Source organism: Monopterus albus, unplaced genomic scaffold (assembly GCF_001952655.1).
Source record: "Monopterus albus unplaced genomic scaffold, M_albus_1.0 scaffold125.1, whole genome shotgun sequence".
In the NCBI taxonomy this organism is placed as follows: domain Eukaryota; kingdom Metazoa; phylum Chordata; class Actinopteri; order Synbranchiformes; family Synbranchidae; genus Monopterus; species Monopterus albus.
Window position 1 is genome coordinate 20,640 of NW_018128005.1, and position 16,649 is coordinate 37,288.

The 16,649-nt window shown below is 40.6% G+C and overlaps 1 protein-coding gene across 1 annotated transcript in view; it reads left to right on the top strand.

Moving 5' to 3' along the window:
• Positions 1 to 16,181, top strand: part of LOC109967075 (kinesin-1 heavy chain) — a 20,331-nt gene extending 4,150 nt beyond the window's left edge. Inside the window, exons 2-26 of the mRNA XM_020612416.1 lie at positions 1,351 to 1,438; positions 1,592 to 1,665; positions 1,770 to 1,874; positions 2,569 to 2,617; positions 3,409 to 3,464; positions 3,563 to 3,650; positions 3,761 to 3,885; positions 4,108 to 4,212; positions 6,160 to 6,305; positions 6,489 to 6,637; positions 6,756 to 6,943; positions 7,265 to 7,333; positions 7,534 to 7,692; positions 8,135 to 8,278; positions 8,398 to 8,589; positions 8,756 to 8,873; positions 9,454 to 9,509; positions 9,733 to 9,842; positions 10,206 to 10,307; positions 10,607 to 10,667; positions 10,869 to 10,940; positions 11,158 to 11,262; positions 11,477 to 11,693; positions 14,865 to 14,994; positions 15,375 to 16,181. Of these exons, the coding sequence (XP_020468072.1) occupies positions 1,351 to 1,438; positions 1,592 to 1,665; positions 1,770 to 1,874; positions 2,569 to 2,617; positions 3,409 to 3,464; positions 3,563 to 3,650; positions 3,761 to 3,885; positions 4,108 to 4,212; positions 6,160 to 6,305; positions 6,489 to 6,637; positions 6,756 to 6,943; positions 7,265 to 7,333; positions 7,534 to 7,692; positions 8,135 to 8,278; positions 8,398 to 8,589; positions 8,756 to 8,873; positions 9,454 to 9,509; positions 9,733 to 9,842; positions 10,206 to 10,307; positions 10,607 to 10,667; positions 10,869 to 10,940; positions 11,158 to 11,262; positions 11,477 to 11,693; positions 14,865 to 14,994; positions 15,375 to 15,378 (2,712 nt within the window). The 3' untranslated portion in view covers positions 15,379 to 16,181. The remainder of the gene's footprint in view (positions 1 to 1,350; positions 1,439 to 1,591; positions 1,666 to 1,769; positions 1,875 to 2,568; positions 2,618 to 3,408; positions 3,465 to 3,562; positions 3,651 to 3,760; positions 3,886 to 4,107; positions 4,213 to 6,159; positions 6,306 to 6,488; positions 6,638 to 6,755; positions 6,944 to 7,264; positions 7,334 to 7,533; positions 7,693 to 8,134; positions 8,279 to 8,397; positions 8,590 to 8,755; positions 8,874 to 9,453; positions 9,510 to 9,732; positions 9,843 to 10,205; positions 10,308 to 10,606; positions 10,668 to 10,868; positions 10,941 to 11,157; positions 11,263 to 11,476; positions 11,694 to 14,864; positions 14,995 to 15,374) is intronic.
• The last annotated feature ends 468 nt before the right edge of the window (positions 16,182 to 16,649 follow it).

The following is a 16,649-nucleotide window of genomic DNA, read 5'->3' on the forward strand; positions in this document are numbered from 1 at the left end:
TGATACAGGTGAGCTAGTATGCAACCAAGAAAAACATGACATAGGTTGAGAGCACAAACTATGACAGCTTATCTATCAAGGAAGTGTTTGTTTTCAGAATCTGGGTACAATTTGCATGCATTTGTTTTCTGTTGATGAAGTTTAGGGTTGAAACAGTTAGTGAGGAAACTTAATCACAAGCTGTTTTGATAATTTATCTTCTTTAGTAATTCATTGTAGAAAAAAAGGCAGAACAGAATCCATCTTCTCATTTGTGAGGATTTGCTGCTTTTTGAAAACACTGCGGAAATGCCTATTGCAGTTTTACAGGACATATTAATTAGCCTAATAGCTCATTTGTCCAACCAGGAGTCAGTTGGCATTGATGTAAAACATAGACAGTCAGCACACTGTCACATTTAAGAAGTTCACATTTATGAAGCCATTATTCACTAATACATTCAGCTTTATATGGCAGTATGCTGAATATAATTGTGTTTGGAATTGTTGGTAAAGAAAACTAATGAAGCATAGATGCCACTTGGACTGTGGGAAATTATAATGGGTATTTTATAGGGCTGTGTTGAGATCCTGTGCTGTGAGATCTCGCAGTATTAAGACATGACGTTATTCCTCGTCAAGGCAAAAGCTGTCTCGCAATAACAGTAGATAACACAACCAGGCCAGTATGACAGAGTGTGATGATGCGTTCACATTAGTCTGGCAGAAACACAACAGCCATGTTGTGACAAGTTGACATGAGTGGCTTCATTTACATTTCCAAATGCATGGCGTGTTGTTATGGTCCGTTAATTGTGGACCAAATGTTGAATAGCAGTGAATGCTCATTCTAACAAGGTAAACAAAAGTTCACCCAAATCCTGTTTCTCGTCCCCCCCCATCCCCCGTACAATACGTGATTGGTCAATGCAGTGCATAGAAGGTCATTGTGTGTCTTTCAGTCAGGTAAAGGGCTATTTTCCAGTCATATATTTTTATCATTGAAGATTTATTTAAAATAGTGTTAAAATATCATCTCATTCTCATGAACACAATATTGTGTATTGTCTCGTGAGCTAAGTGTATCATTACACCCCTACTATTTTATGATGGTATATAACCAAAGCAATCAATTGATGAATCAAAAAATAGTCAGAAGGACCGCTGATAATAAAAGTAGTTGTTAGATCTGTAGGGCCATTTCTTGTCTTTGGCACTGCTATCGCTGAACACACTATATTGATTTAAAACAAACTGCTGGACATTTAGAATGTATAACTGGCAAAAGAAAATAGCAGACACAAATCAGATCATTTTAATGATGCTGCACAGTACTGGTGAGCTCTCTCGCTCTCCTTTTGTTTGTTCCAGGGCAAACCATACATGTTTGACAGAGTGTTTCAGTCAAACACAACACAGGAACAAGTGTACAATGCCTGTGCCCAGAAGATTGTAAAAGGTGAGGTCTTACTTTTGTATTTACAAACCAGACCTATTATGTAGAGCCATGTACACTGCAAAAAGACATCAGCCCAGCCTTGTTTAAATCTCATTTTAAATACAGCAATTCTTTGAATCCTTAGCTCAACAAGTTCTGTCTGGTGTCTTTCAGATGTTCTTGAGGGATACAATGGAACAATTTTTGCATATGGACAGACATCATCTGGAAAAACACACACCATGGAGGTAAGGATTACTTCTTATAAATGTTTATTTTCAAATGAAGTGCATATTGTGTTTGAATGAAAAAGTTTCACTTTATACATTATGTGATTTCTTCCTGTTTATAGGGGAATCTCCATGACACAGATGCAATGGGCATCATCCCCAGGATAGTGCAAGATATCTTCAACTACATCTATTCCATGGACGAAAACCTGGAGTTTCATATCAAAGTAAGTCGGTATAAGGGGTCGAGCTGTTGACATGTGCCACATTTGTTGAATAGGAAGTGCAATTTTAATCTTGAATTCTAGCCTCAGGTAATGATATACTGCAAGTATGGCCAAAATTATGGCTGCTTACTTTCAGTTTTGCAGTTTTCCTGTACTATAATTAGCGAGGCAGGAGGGTAGTATATAACAAGTTACACAGTGCCACTGTTGTCATATTTCCTAGCTGCGTTTGTTGATCTCTGCTCGTACATTGCAACACACAGTGTTCAATGCTTGTTGTGTTGGGAATGAGAGAAATAATGAAATGTAAAAGTGGTGGCGCACACTCTTCTTGATGTAGTTTAATTTGGAGTGTTTTATGTAGACTTAACTTGCTTTAACCACATGAAAATGTCAGATTTGAGCTGACTGTCTGGGCGAAACCCGTGTAGCTATTTGAATCTGTGAGAGGCTTAGAGATGAGTTATTCAGCTAATCCTGAAAAGAATAAAATTAAGAGTAGAAAGAAATATTATAAGTAGGGCTGAAAACACCATTGATATTTTTTCCTTTTCTTTGTTTCACATTGAGATGTTTTTTCCCTGTTGGTCTCGTGTTATGGTTATGAATTGATAGTGTCTTTGAATTTTGTGTTCTCCACATCTTGCATTGCAAATTAGTGAGTTTCATTTTCTGTTCATTTCTCCGTTCAAAGGTTTCATATTTTGAAATTTACCTAGACAAGATCCGGGACCTTTTGGATGGTAAGTGCTTGTGATGGTGGTGTAAACACTGAACCTCTCATTTCTCTTAATTGTACCAGACAGTGGTAACAGGCGGACATAACGAGCTGCTAAAACCTGCAAAAAAAAAAAAAAAAAGAAAAATGAGCATCTGCAGACATGATGGGAGCCATTGAAGTTTTTGAAATGTGTTCAAAAATCATCCCAAACCAGTGGTAGAAATGAAGCAAAGACAGCAGTAAATATTAGTATGCCCTGGGAAATCATGTCTTGTTAAGGAAAAATGGTATTTCCTTTGTAATAATGAACAACCAGCAGTGAGTGAGAAATAAAGAGATCTGAGAATGGATATGTCTTCAGGTTGATTTATTTCTGCAGAAAGGAGTTGCCTACAACAGCACACCAGGATGCATGTTACAGAGACTCAAAGAATAAAGGGAGATTCAGTTCAGTATAAAGCTGATGATAACGTCACACAAAAGGAGGGTACACTGAGAACAATTATGCATCTGTATTCAAAGAGTTTCAGATTTCCAAAAGGTTCACGAGATACTTTCAATGCTTGCGGATATTTACAGTAGCTTCTTGCAGCAAACAAAGATACCTTAGGCATTCAGTGTGTCAGCAGAAAACAAGAGTTCACTTGTCCAGTGTGTGAAAGGTCACCACAGTTAGTTACCACAATTGTTAGCAGACTATAGTTTAATATGTAAATTAACAATATAAATGGATATACTGAAAAATGCCATTACAGTCTTAACATTTTATATTGCAAAGTCCGTGTCCCTGACACTTTCTTTTCTTTACTTTAGTGTCAAAGACCAATTTGTCAGTTCATGAAGACAAAAACAGAGTACCCTATGTCAAGGTGAGCCCTAACTTCCTGTCAGATGTTAAAGATCTAGAAAAAAACCTGTTCGAGTAGGCCAATAATCTAACCTCATGTTCTGTTTTTATTGTTTTAAGGGCTGCACTGAGAGATTTGTCTGCAGCCCAGATGAGGTCATGGATACAATTGATGAAGGCAAATCTAACAGACATGTAGCAGTTACAAGTAAGATGCTGTCCTGTTCTTATCCAACAGTCTGTGTCATAAACCCAGAGTCTGGGCTTCTTGCACTTGAGGTTGATACCGTTTGACCACATGTGTTAATTCTTCGGCAGACATGAACGAGCACAGCTCCAGGAGTCACAGTATCTTCCTGATAAATGTCAAACAGGAGAACACTCAGACAGAACAGAAACTGAGCGGGAAGCTCTACCTGGTGGATCTGGCTGGTAGTGAAAAGGTATAGAGAATCACAGGAAGCCTAAACTGTTTGTTAAACCTATTGCTACAGTTTTAAAGAATTTGGCTTATTTGTTGTTTTATAATAAAGTATCAGTAGCCATTTTCTTTGTATTGTCTGCCTGTAATTTATTTAGGTCAGGCTCAGATTGGAGTCCATTCTTTGTTTTCACCTTTGGGCTGCATCGCCTCCTCCTGAGCTTACCATGCTTGTAAATTTCAGGTCAGTAAGACCGGGGCAGAAGGAGCTGTGCTGGATGAGGCCAAGAACATCAACAAGTCTCTGTCGTCCCTGGGAAACGTCATCTCTGCTCTGGCTGAAGGAACGGTCAGTAATTATGCTTCAGTAGCACAGAGTGAATGCCTGGTTGTTGTATACTAAAACTGTTCTACCTCTGCTGACAGAAATCCATATGTTGAGTATGTTCTTCTGTTTGTTTTGGTTGTTTAAATTGCTCTGTAAGTAAAATTTAATTGTCTGTTGAGGTCAATGGTTTTGCTAATCGATAATATCACACAGTTAAGCGTTAGTCTGTATTACAGAACATAATGAGTCCAGATTCGACTTTTTCAGCACAACCAGTGTTAGATCTGTTCTAACCTCTGGCGATGGTGTTTCCCTGAATGTTTTATAGTATTTTGGGTTTTCAGTTATTAGTGTCAATGTAGCAGACAGAAGTGAAGTCTGTACTGTTTACCAGTCTCACAGCCAAGAGCCAGGTGTGCATCAGGGAAACCACCACATTTGTCATTTGTCAGTAATTTCACTGTGAAAGTACCATTTTAAGGCACAGCATAAATTTCTGGCACAGCCTCATCGACTGCCAAGATGCATAGAACAAGGGAAAAACAAACTGGAAAGGCAAAAAGTCCAGCAACACTTAGAGAATATAGAGCAAATGTAATGTTAAGCGCATGCAATCATGTAGTCCCCCACCTCCCGCCCCCCGCTTCACATTTTTTCACTAATCAGTGACTGGCTTGTTCCATTGCCCCTTCCCTCTGTGAACAACCTGGAGCGGGCAGCTGCTTCTGTGTCTGTGATGATCCAGAACAAATGAGCTATTGTCCAGAGATGTCTCATTTCCATCTGAGCATAGTGGTGCCTGAATATTTATAGCAGACTGCTGCAGTTCAGCCATTTATATCAATAATAATAATAACAACATTGAGCTCTGTAGTTATCTTATTATTTAAGAATGTAATTATGTAAGAATGTTAACACTCCAGCCCCAGCCTATAATTTTTTAGTATTTTACTTGTGTGGTGTAGAAGAGAATTATTTATGTAGAGATGCTGCTTGCAAACCAATGATGGTAAGATGATGTCATGGGGTAGGACTGGATAAGTCTGACTTCTTCCTACTCCATTCAAGCATGTACTAGGTATAAACACATTGATATTGGATTAGCATTTGTTGGATATGTGTAAAATTATGTGTGTTGACATATCAACTGTCTTTATATGCTTGAAAGAATAAATCAAATCAATCTTTTTACTGGCATCTAACTCTACTGCAGTCATGAGACATGTAACTGAAGTCATCACATCCTGTTGGCTTAGTGTTGGTGAAACCTCAGGCCTCTTCCTTGGTTTCAGAACAGCAGCCACATGTGCGTTATCCCAGTTTAGAGAAGACCACACTTTGCTTTGGTGTTGTTTTTCTTCTTATTGATCCATAATTGCAGGGTTTCCCACAGGAAATTGTTAAATTAAGGTGTTAGCCACTAGCGGTTGACCAGTGTGGGTTTTGTGATGGTCGGTGCCCATCTTTGAAAAGCGGGGAGGCCAGTGAATGGGGCGGCAGATAAAATATAGAAATTTAATAATAGCAAATGAGAATAATAACAAATTTGATTAACTTAATTGGCCTTGTGAGCACAAACATCAGCTGAGCCAGTTATCTAAAAATGCCAAAAATTGGTCTGATTAATTGGCCATCTGATCAGTCGTCTATTGCTATTGGCCACATCTTCTCTCATAGTCAGTTTAGTTGCATTTGCTTTGTGAAATTGCTCCTTCTTTCCAGAGTTTTTAATTGATTGATTATGTGGCCTGTATTTCAGGGGAAGTGGTCCGTCCCTGAATGGTTTTGTTGGACATGTTTTATATCTTGGTCGTGGTTTCTACTTTGTCAGCAATTCTGTTGAAGAGAAATTCTAAAGCTTTTATCAGATTCTGCATTCTCTGAATTATTCCAAAATCCATTACAGTTCATTTACATATTGTATTTTTCTTGTTAAATTTTCTGTATATATTTGTATGTGTTTGTCAGGCATACATCCCATACCGAGACAGCAAGATGACTCGTATCCTGCAGGACTCACTGGGCGGGAACTGTCGAACTACCATCGTTATCTGCTGCTCGCCTTCTTCCTATAATGAGGCTGAAACCAAATCCACTCTCCTGTTTGGACAAAGGTTGGTTGGCCAGTAAAAAAAAAAAAAAAGTCATACTGCTCTCTGTGTTTTCTTTAGTTTGTCATGTAGATACCTTTGTCTTATTTATCATTTATATTTGAGTTTTAAAATGTCCAGTCTTTATGTAATGAGTTCTTTCAGTAGAAGGAATGTTTTTTTGTTTGTTTTTTTTCCCCCACTCAGAGCCAAGACCATCAAGAACACTGTGACAGTGAACATCGAGCTGACAGCAGAGCAGTGGAAGCACAAGTACGAGAGGGAGAAAGAGAAGAATAAGACGTTGAGGAACACCATCAACTGGCTGGAGAATGAGCTCAACCGATGGAGGAATGGTGAGGCTGTAGCTGTCTCACTTTAAACTCGGCCACCTTTGTGTTGATATGATGGCTTCACCTTATGTCCACGCACTTGAAACATAGTAGTCATAATAAATGCTTTGTCCTACCTCAGGTGAGACTGTGCCGGCAGAGGAGCAGTTTGACAAGGAGAAGGCCAACGCTGAGGTGCTGGCCCTGGACAACATGCTCAATGACAAGCCGGCATCCACACCCAATGTGCCTGGTGTTCGCCTCACTGATGTGGAGAAGGACAAGTGTGAGGCTGAGCTGGCCAAGCTTTACAAACAGCTGGATGATAAGGTGAGGGAGCAGCCTGGGTGTAAGTCTGAATGCTAAGATACAATGTTTGCTTAATATAAATGACTCTTGGTTAAGTTAGTATTAATACAAAATTGGCTACAATTAAAAATGCATGGCATAATTCCAATTAAATGGATTTACACATAGCAGATGCTCTTTGCTCAATGAATTCCTAAATAATATCATATAAGGCTAAATTAGGTTAGATGTTTGTAATGTGTGTTTTACCTGTTTACCCTTTACCATTTATTGTTTGTCGACAGTGAGACCTGTGCTGCTTTGTGTGACTGCTAATACTGTTTTTGTCTTTTCATTTTGCAGGATGAGGAGATCAACCAGCAGAGCCAACTGGCAGAGAAGCTGAAGCAGCAGATGTTGGACCAGGAGGAGGTAATTAGTCACCATAAACGTATGATCTTCGAGGTCTCATTGTGGATTTGACAAAGATGAGCTGTTATTTTGTGTGTTTGATAATGAGTCAAATAAACATGAACATTTCTTATTTGTCCATATTAACACTGAACAGTTACAGTCGCCCTAACATGTTTGAAATCAAATGGTATAATTACACTTCCCTCCCTCATTTGCAGCTTATAGCTTCCTCCCGCCGTGATCATGAGAAGGAGGAAGTGAAGGAGGTGCTGCAGGCTCTGGAGGAGCTGGCCGTCAACTATGACCAGAAGAGCCAGGAGGCCGAGGATAAGACCAAGGAGTTTGAGTCTATTAGCGAGGAGCTCAGTCAGAAATCGGTGAGCCAGGGACAGATATCAGCATGCCCAGTCACTGTGATGCTTATGACTCTTATTTGTCTTTTATTTTGGTTGTATTAATATTCAGCGCAACACTGATTAAACTCGCACAGCCTGCAGGGAGAAAGCAAACTGCTGACGCATGCACTCAAAACACACATGCACATATTTATTGCTGCTTTATTATCTTTTTTTTCACCGTTTAAAATTTGTTCTTTACTGTACAAGGTGAAAAGTACCATGAAGTGCCTTTAGTAGAGTTAGATTTGCACTGTCTCAGTTCTGTATTAGAATGAAATATAAAAGGTAGCTTGATGATCATTTTGTATGTGTGAAAACATAGAGTGGTAGAGTCTGCACACTGTTCTCTGCTCTCACAATACAGTTTCATTTTCTGTTGCTGTTTTGTTCCGTTTTGAAAACATGCTCTCTTTTCATGCAGTCCATCCTATCATCTCTGGACTCTGAGCTCCAAAAGCTGAAGGAGATGTCCAACCACCAGAAGAAGAGGGTGACTGAGATGATGTCGTCACTGCTCAAAGATTTAACCGAGATTGGCATTGCAGTGGGCAGCAATGATATCAAGGTGTTGAGTTGGTTTCTGCTCTGTTAACATAGTAACACTGGCCACAGGACCAGTGCAATTTCCCAGTTTACAATTTTATTGATCCCTCTCTTCCTCCTTTCTATGTTTGGTCTTTCTAGCAACACGATGGTGGTAGCGGGCTCATAGACGAGGAGTTCACGGTGGCTCGTCTCTATATCAGTAAGATGAAGTCAGAGGTGAAGAGCATGGTGAAACGCTGCAAGCAGCTGGAGAGCACCCAGTCAGAGAGCAACAAGAAGATGGATGAGAATGAGAAGGAGCTGGCTGCTTGCCAGCTGCGTATCTCGCAGGTATGCAGAAACTAACTACTAACCATTCTGTGACTGGACATGTTGGCAGTTTGAGTTGACAAACATCAGCAGCATCCTTCAAAATCACTTCATGATACAAACCATAGCCACCATGACTCTTGGCTCTACTCTGTGTAACCTCTTATATTATGTCCTTTGTCTCCAGCATGAGGCTAAAATCAAGTCCCTGACTGAGTACCTGCAGAATGTGGAACAGAAAAAGAGGCAGCTGGAGGAGAATGTGGACTCTCTCAATGAAGAACTTGTCAAGCTCAGTGCTCAGGGTATGCCACTGTTTGAGAACAGAGCAAGAGAGACAGCAGTGACACAGCACTCCCTTTAACTCAGCTTCAATGCTTATGTTGGAGACAGTTAATCCTCACAGGACCTGTAGAAAAAAAAGTCCAGTAGCTTCTCTGGACTTTAACCTCAATGTACTTATCCAGCTTGAAGAACTAAGTTTCAAGAACTGGTTCTGAATTGGAACTGGTTCCCAAGAGCTGAGGCTTTAAGAAACACTTTTCAGTTCCAGCCGTTTAAAGTATGGCTTTACTATACAGTGTTTACAATATAGTGGAACATGCTAAAAGATCAGTGGGAATCTGCTGTGAAGGTCTGAATCTACAAAAAAGTAAATTTGGTTTTTGCTTTCAGAAAATTTTGCCTTCTCTTCTTTTCATGGCTGAAGCCAGATTGAAGATTTGACTTATAACCAGAATCAATAAGCAACACTAGAACTGGTTTGACAGACAATAAATTCCAAATCCTGACTGTCATAGTTTTCAGGAAAAAAAAACAAATATCACTGTGTTTATTCCTCTATTTTAGTCTCATGACAGTGAATCATATGTTTTTATTTTACAGAGAAAGTCCATGCTATGGAGAAAGAGAATGAGGTCCAGACTGCCAATGAAGTCAAGGTATGTTCCTCTGCCTCACTAAACGGCAGACACAAGTGGACAGGGCTGCTTTGGGAGGAGGGGAGAGGAAGTTGATTCAGAAATTCTGACACTGTTGAATTTAGCTTCTCATGAGATTATAGTCTCCGTAAAGTCAATCACTGAATCCCAGCATTGGGGCTTTCACAGTTTTGAAACGTATTCTATCAAATGAAGGTTATGTGAATTTTGTGTTTGTGTTCAGGAAGCAGTGGAGAAGCAGATCCACTCTCACCGTGAAGCTCATCAGAAGCAGATCAGCAGCCTGAGAGATGAACTGGACAACAAGGAGAAACTCATTACTGAGCTGCAGGAGTAAGGCTTGAATTTCTGTCTGTAGTTTCATGTAAAGAGATGAAAGCACCAGATGTTTAAAGGTGCATTTCCACTGGACCAACTCCTGTAACTAAAGTCCAGTAACGTTTCATGTGCCAAAAGTCACTCAAGCGCATTGTGATTTGGATTTCCACAGCAGAGCCAAAGCCCCGGGAAGATAAAAAAAAAAATTAGCCTGTTGACTAAAAAGCGTGACTGTGGGCGGCAGAGTTGTGAGAATAAACGCAGCATGAAAAATGCTGTGCAGCGTTATACCAGTCGGAGACATTTAGCACTGTAGGCCTCACATTGACAGTTCTTTGACCATCAGTCATATAAACAGTATTATTGTGTTACTTCCAGTCTGAACCAGAAGATCATGCTGGAGCAGGAGAGGCTCAGAGTGGAGCATGAGAAACTTAAATCTACTGACCAAGAGAAGAGCCGCAAGCTGCATGAGCTTACGTATGTCACACACACACACACACACACACACACACACACACACACACACACACACACACACAAATGGCCAATCTATTGTCAGTTGGTCACAGTTTTCACCTGATGACTCCATATGCTTTAAATCACTGATCAGAGGCAGTAAACATGTAGCCACTTATCATACAACATTTACAGTATGTAATGAAAACCAAGCACATGTCAACATTCATGTATTGTTAGTTGTAAAAAAAAACCAGCAGCATTGTCTTGTCTTTTTTTCTTAAGTTTTAACTGGGTTTGTTGTTTTTGTTATTGTTCAGGGTGATGCAGGACAGAAGGGAGCAGGCTAGACAAGACCTGAAGGGTCTTGAAGAGACAGTGGTGAGTCCATCTAAATTATCTGATGATTAAAGACACTGATACATAGATATGCAAGCAGCTATAAAGAACAACAGCCTTCATTTTTGGTTTGTGGTTTATAAAACAGTGAGTCGCATTTCTATGCTGGAGTGTATGTTCATGTTAAACTTGTTTAAAGACTTGTACATGAATTTAAAATCAGCTTGTTCTTTCCCACTCCAGGCCAAGGAGCTGCAGACCCTGCATAACCTGAGGAAGCTCTTTGTCCAGGACTTGGCCACCAGAGTGAAAAAGGTTAACCTCATTTTAATTGATGGTTGGTGGTCTGTTGGTTCCACTGTGGAGACTTTGATTTGCAAAAACAGAGCTCACCAAAACCGACCCTCAGTTTTATTTAAATTTACAATAAGTATACCATAGTAGCGAATGTGAGGAAGACTGAAGTGTATTGAGCTGTCATCATAAGCCAGTCTGCTTTTTCATTTTTTGTAATATGTGTGTTTTTTTGCAGAGTGCTGAGATGGACTCGGACGACACAGGTGGCAGCGCTGCACAGAAACAGAAAATCTCCTTTCTTGAGAACAATCTTGAGCAGCTCACCAAGGTTCACAAACAGGTAGGGGTTCAACAAACACATCCAGGAACATTTTAAACATGATTATTGTCCTTTTAGGATTTTACACTGTCCTTTCTGTTCAGTCTGATCATGTTTCTTTCTGTTGTTACCTTGGTTTGACCATGATGCCCTTCACTCTGTATTTTTTTGCTGGTAAACATTTGAAAATGCAAATGAAAGAAATGATTTTAAATCTGTGTAAACTGTCCTGCAGCTTGTGCGTGACAACGCAGACCTGCGCTGTGAGCTTCCTAAACTGGAAAAGCGTCTTCGTGCTACAGCCGAGCGGGTCAAGGCCCTGGAAACGGCTCTGAAGGAGGCCAAGGAGAACGCTGCCCGTGATCGCAAGCGCTACCAGCAGGAGGTGGACCGCATCAAGGAGGCTGTCAGGGCCAAGAACATGGCTCGGAGGGGACACTCAGCCCAGATTGGTCAGTAGGGATTGTTGGAAACACATCTGCAGTCTGTGTAGTTTTTTGTGGCACACCACTCCTCTGTGGTTGGTAGGTTCCATATTTACCTAAATATACAGTGAGGAAAATAAGTATTTGATACACTGCTGATTTTTCAAGTTTTCCCACTTACAGAGAATGAACAGATCTGTAATTTTCATCGTAGGTACACCTCAACTGTGAGAGACAGAATCTACAAAAAAAATTCCCAAAAATCACATTGTTAGATTTTTAAATAATTTATTTCCATTTTATTGCATGAAATAAGTATTTGATACAATAGAAAAATAGAACTTAATATTTGGTACCGAAACCTTTGTTTACAATTACAGAGGTCAGACGTTTCCTGTAGTTCTTGACCAGGTTTGCACACACTGCAGCAGGGATTTTGGCCCACTCCTCCATACAGGTCTTCTCCAGATCTTCCAGGTTTTGGGGCTGTTGCTGGGCAACACGGAGTTTCAGCTCCCTCCATAGATTTTCTATTGGGTTCAGGTCTGGAGACTGGTTAGGCCACTCCAGGACCTTGAAATGCTTCTTACAGAGCCACCCCTTAGTTGCCCTGGCTGTGTGTTTGGGGTCATTGTCATGCTGGAAGACCCAGCCAAGACCCATCTTCAATGCTCTGACTGAGGGAAGGAGGTTGTTGCCCAAAATCTCACGATACATGGCCCCATCCATCCTCTCCTCAATACGGTGCAGTCGTCCTGTCCCCTTTGCAGAAAAGCACCCCCAAAACATGACGTTTCCACCCCCATGCTTCAAGGTTGGGATGGTGTTCTTGGGATTGTACTCATCCTTCTTCTTCCTCCAAACACTGCGAGTGGAGTTTATACCAAAAAGTTTCATTTTGGTCTCATCTGACCACATGACTTTCTCCCATGCCTCCTCTGGATCATCCAGATGGTCTTTGGCAAACTTCAGACGGGCCTGGACATGTGCTGCCTTGAGCAGAGAGACTTTGCGTGTGCTGCAGGATTTTAAGCCATGATGGTGTAGTGTGTTACTAATGGTAACCGTTGAGACTGCGGTCCCAGCTCTCTTCAGGTCATTGACCAGTTCCTCCCGTGTAGTTCTAGGCCGATCCCTCACCTTTCTCAGGATCATTGATACTCCACGAGGCGAGATCTTGCATGGAGCCCCAGCCTGAGGGAGATTGACAGTCATCTTGAATTGATAGTGTGGACAGGAGTCTTTTATACAGGTAACGAGTTCAAACAGGTGCAATTAATACAGGCAATGAGTGGAAGATAGGAGGGCTTCTTAAAGACAAATTAACAGGTCTGTGAGAACCAGAATTCTTGCTGGTTGGTAGGTGATCAAATACTCAGTTCATGCAATAAAATGGAAATAAGTTATTTAAAAATCTAACTGTGAATTTCTGAAATTTTTTGTAGATTCTGTCTCTCACAAGTTGAGGTGTACCTATGATGAAAATTACAGATCTGTCCATTCTCTGTAAGTGGGAAAACTTGAAAAATCGGCGGTGTATCAAATACTTATTTTCCCCACTGTAAGTACAGTCATGTGAAAAAATTAGGACACCCTTTGAAAGCATGTGTATTTTGTAACGTTTTAATATATGGTTATTTAATCTCAATTTTAACAATACAGAGAGATTAAAGTAATACAACTAAACAAGTAAAACTGAAGAAAAGTCTTTTCAAGATCTTCTGTAAATGTAATTTTACAAAAATACCTATTCTAACTGAGGAAAAAGTTAGCACACCCTCACATGTATGCCCTCTTAAAATGGCTCAAATCACACACAGGTATATCACACCAGGTGCACATAATTAGTAGATCGTTACTCAGCATTTTGAATGAGGCTTGCCCCATCTAAACCTCAAACATTTAGTTTGGTGTGCTCCTGACTGTTGAAGTGAGAGTGAGCACCATGGTGAGAGCAAAAGAGCTGTCAGAGGCCTTCAGAAAAAACATTGTAGCAGCCTATGAGTCTGGTAAAGGATTTAAAAAGATCTCAAAAGATTTTGAAATCAGCCATTCCACTGTCCGGAAGATAGTCTACAAGTGGAGGGCTTTCAAAACAACTGCCAACATGCCAAGGTCTGGTCGCCCCAGCAAGTTCACACCAAGAGCAGACCGCAAGATGCTAAAAGAGGTCTCCAAAAACCCTAAAATGTCATCTCGAGACCTACAGCAGGCTCTGGCTACTGTTGATGTAGAAGTGCATGCCTCTACAATCAGAAAGAGACTGCACAAGTTTAACTTGCATGGGAGGCGTGCAAGGAGGAAACCTTTGCTCTCTAAGAGAAACATCAAGGCCAGACTGACATTTGCCAGAGAGAATGTTGACAAAGACCAGGACTTCTGGAATAATGTTCGTTGGACAGATGAGTCCAAAATTGAATTATTTGGACACCAGAGCAGAGGACATGTTTGGCGTAAACCAAACACAGCATTCCAGGAAAAGAACCTCATACCAACTGTGAAGCATGGAGGTGGAAGTGTCATGGTTTGTACCAGACCTGGGCATGTTGGCAGTTTTGAAAGCCCTCCACTTGTAGACTATCTTCCAGACAGTGGAATGGCTGATTTCAAAATCTTGAAATCTTTTTAAATCCCTTACCAGACTCACAGGCTGCTACAATGTTTTTTCTGAAGGCCTCTGACAGCTCTTTTGCTCTCACCATGGTGCTCACTCTCACTTCAACAGTCAGGAGCACACCAAACTAAATGTTTGAGGTTTAGATGGGGCAAGCCTCATTCAAAATGCTGAGTAACGATCTACTAATTATGTGCACCTGGTGTGATATACCTGTGTGTGATTTGAGCCATTTTAAGAGGGCATACATGTGAGGGTGTGCTAACTTTTTCCTCAGTTGGAATAGGCATTTTTGTAGAATTACATTTACAGAAGATCTTGAAAAGACTTTTCTTCAGTTTTACTTTGTAGGTTTCTTTGTAGGCTACTTTTAGCTACACTCAACAATGTCTTTAAACCAGTTATAGGAGTGGCTGTGCTCACGTTAAGGTAATAATGGATCAGTGTCAACAATTCACATCAAATCTGAAACACCAGCAAAAGCAGAGTTATTCAAAAGGACAGAGAAAGAGGGAGATGCATAACCTATTAGCTTTCCAGTGTTAAATAAGCAATTCTCACTCTCTTTTTCCACCTGCCCCCAGCCAAACCTATCCGGCCTGGGCAGCAGCCAGTAGCATCTCCTACCCACCCCAACTTCAACCGCGGAGGCTTCTACCAGAACAGCCAGACGGTGTCCATCAGGGGAGGAGGCGGCAGCAAGCCAGACAAGAAGTAAGTGGACTGCCACTGTGTGTTTTCAGGGAGCTGTGTCATTACCACTGTAAGAGGGATGTCTGGTGATGTGAAAGATCCAAGATTTTGAATTATGTTAGGTTTCTGTGTTGTATACAAGTGGATTCCCCCATTACATACTGTAACACAGATGAATATAAAATAAGAACAAACAGCTGTTCTTTGTTGAACTGTTTATTTTTATTTTTTTTTTTTATTACTGAGTGAGCAAACAGAATGAAACCTAAGTCACGCTTTAACTCGTTTGGAATCCTCTTAGTAGTGAGCATTTACCTTATTTGCGGATATGTTTGGCTTCTGTGCCCCAACAGACAGTAATCCTGTAACTAACGGCATCATTTCTTTCTGGTTTTCTGCAGCTGAAGAGCAGGGGATACAATGCCGACACTACAGAAGAAGCCGGTAGCACCCCCCACCCTGACACCCTGTCATTCCATTACATCGAACAGGCTCCTCTTCACTGCTTTGGAGCTATGGAGGAGTTTCTGAATTATAAATATATATATAAATAAATATTCCTGGCCTGTACAGCTCCACTCCCCCACCACCTCCACCCATATTCCCAATTATGACGTTTCTCTTTTCCTCTTACTGGATATATTAAAAAAGACATTTAATTTACAAAGGCGAGATAATATTCTTCTCCACTGAACCAAACACAGTCTTGAGTACAGCCTCAGTGAGCGTCACCACACGTGACTCGAATGTGTAGCTTCGGTTTTGAGTTTGTTTTGCACAATATGTCGTCACCTGTCGTGGTCGTGCGAGTAGTTCTGCACTGTGCCGAGCTGAATGTAACGGTAGCGAGATCCGAAGGGGGAAAAAAAAATAGATTTAAAGCAAATACCTAAAACAAAAATGGAGACCCTACCTGGAGAAATAGCTTGACCTTATAGGCTAACCTCTGTACATTTCATCATTACTATGACTGGTTGTTAACCACATTTTTCTTGGGATAGTTTTTACATGCTTCTTTAAGGGGAAAAAAAACTCCAAAAAAAAAACCTTATATGGCTTTGAATTGACTAGGTGGCGTCGAGCACTACTGTTCTGTCCAGTCTTGTTGTACAGATGTAAAATTGGCACTGCTGTACAGTGTGCACGCCTCGCTGCGGAGACAGCTAAGTCATCATCAGGGAGCGGCTAAACAGAAGGATAAAAAAAAATAAAAGGCCAAGACGTGTGCAACAGTGTACTGTAGATGTATTTAACTAAATACCTGTGGAGGCCAATTGTTTTTATCATCAAGTTAAAATAAAACCTATATTCATTATTGGTGACTTCAAGAGAAGGATGTAAAGAATGTAGAAGGAAGAACAAGGAAGAGAATGATCCAGTTAACACAACAGACTTCCACCTTTTAGCATAGCCTATGCTAAGTAGTTAAATGTACTGTTTTTACTCCTCTCAGTGGTTAATAATGCCGTGTTAATGGATGCTATTTATATCTGCACATTGGAGCATATAGACTGCAGGCGTAGAGAATGAGATAGCAATGCTTGTCCTGTCCTAGCTGGGTCGCTGTCACTTGCTCATATCCCTTCACATATTCAGGATGGTTTTGTTGTTTACTTGTTAACCTGGCCTATCATGAGCTGTTGGATTCCTGCCATCATGATTTCCTTATAAGGTTG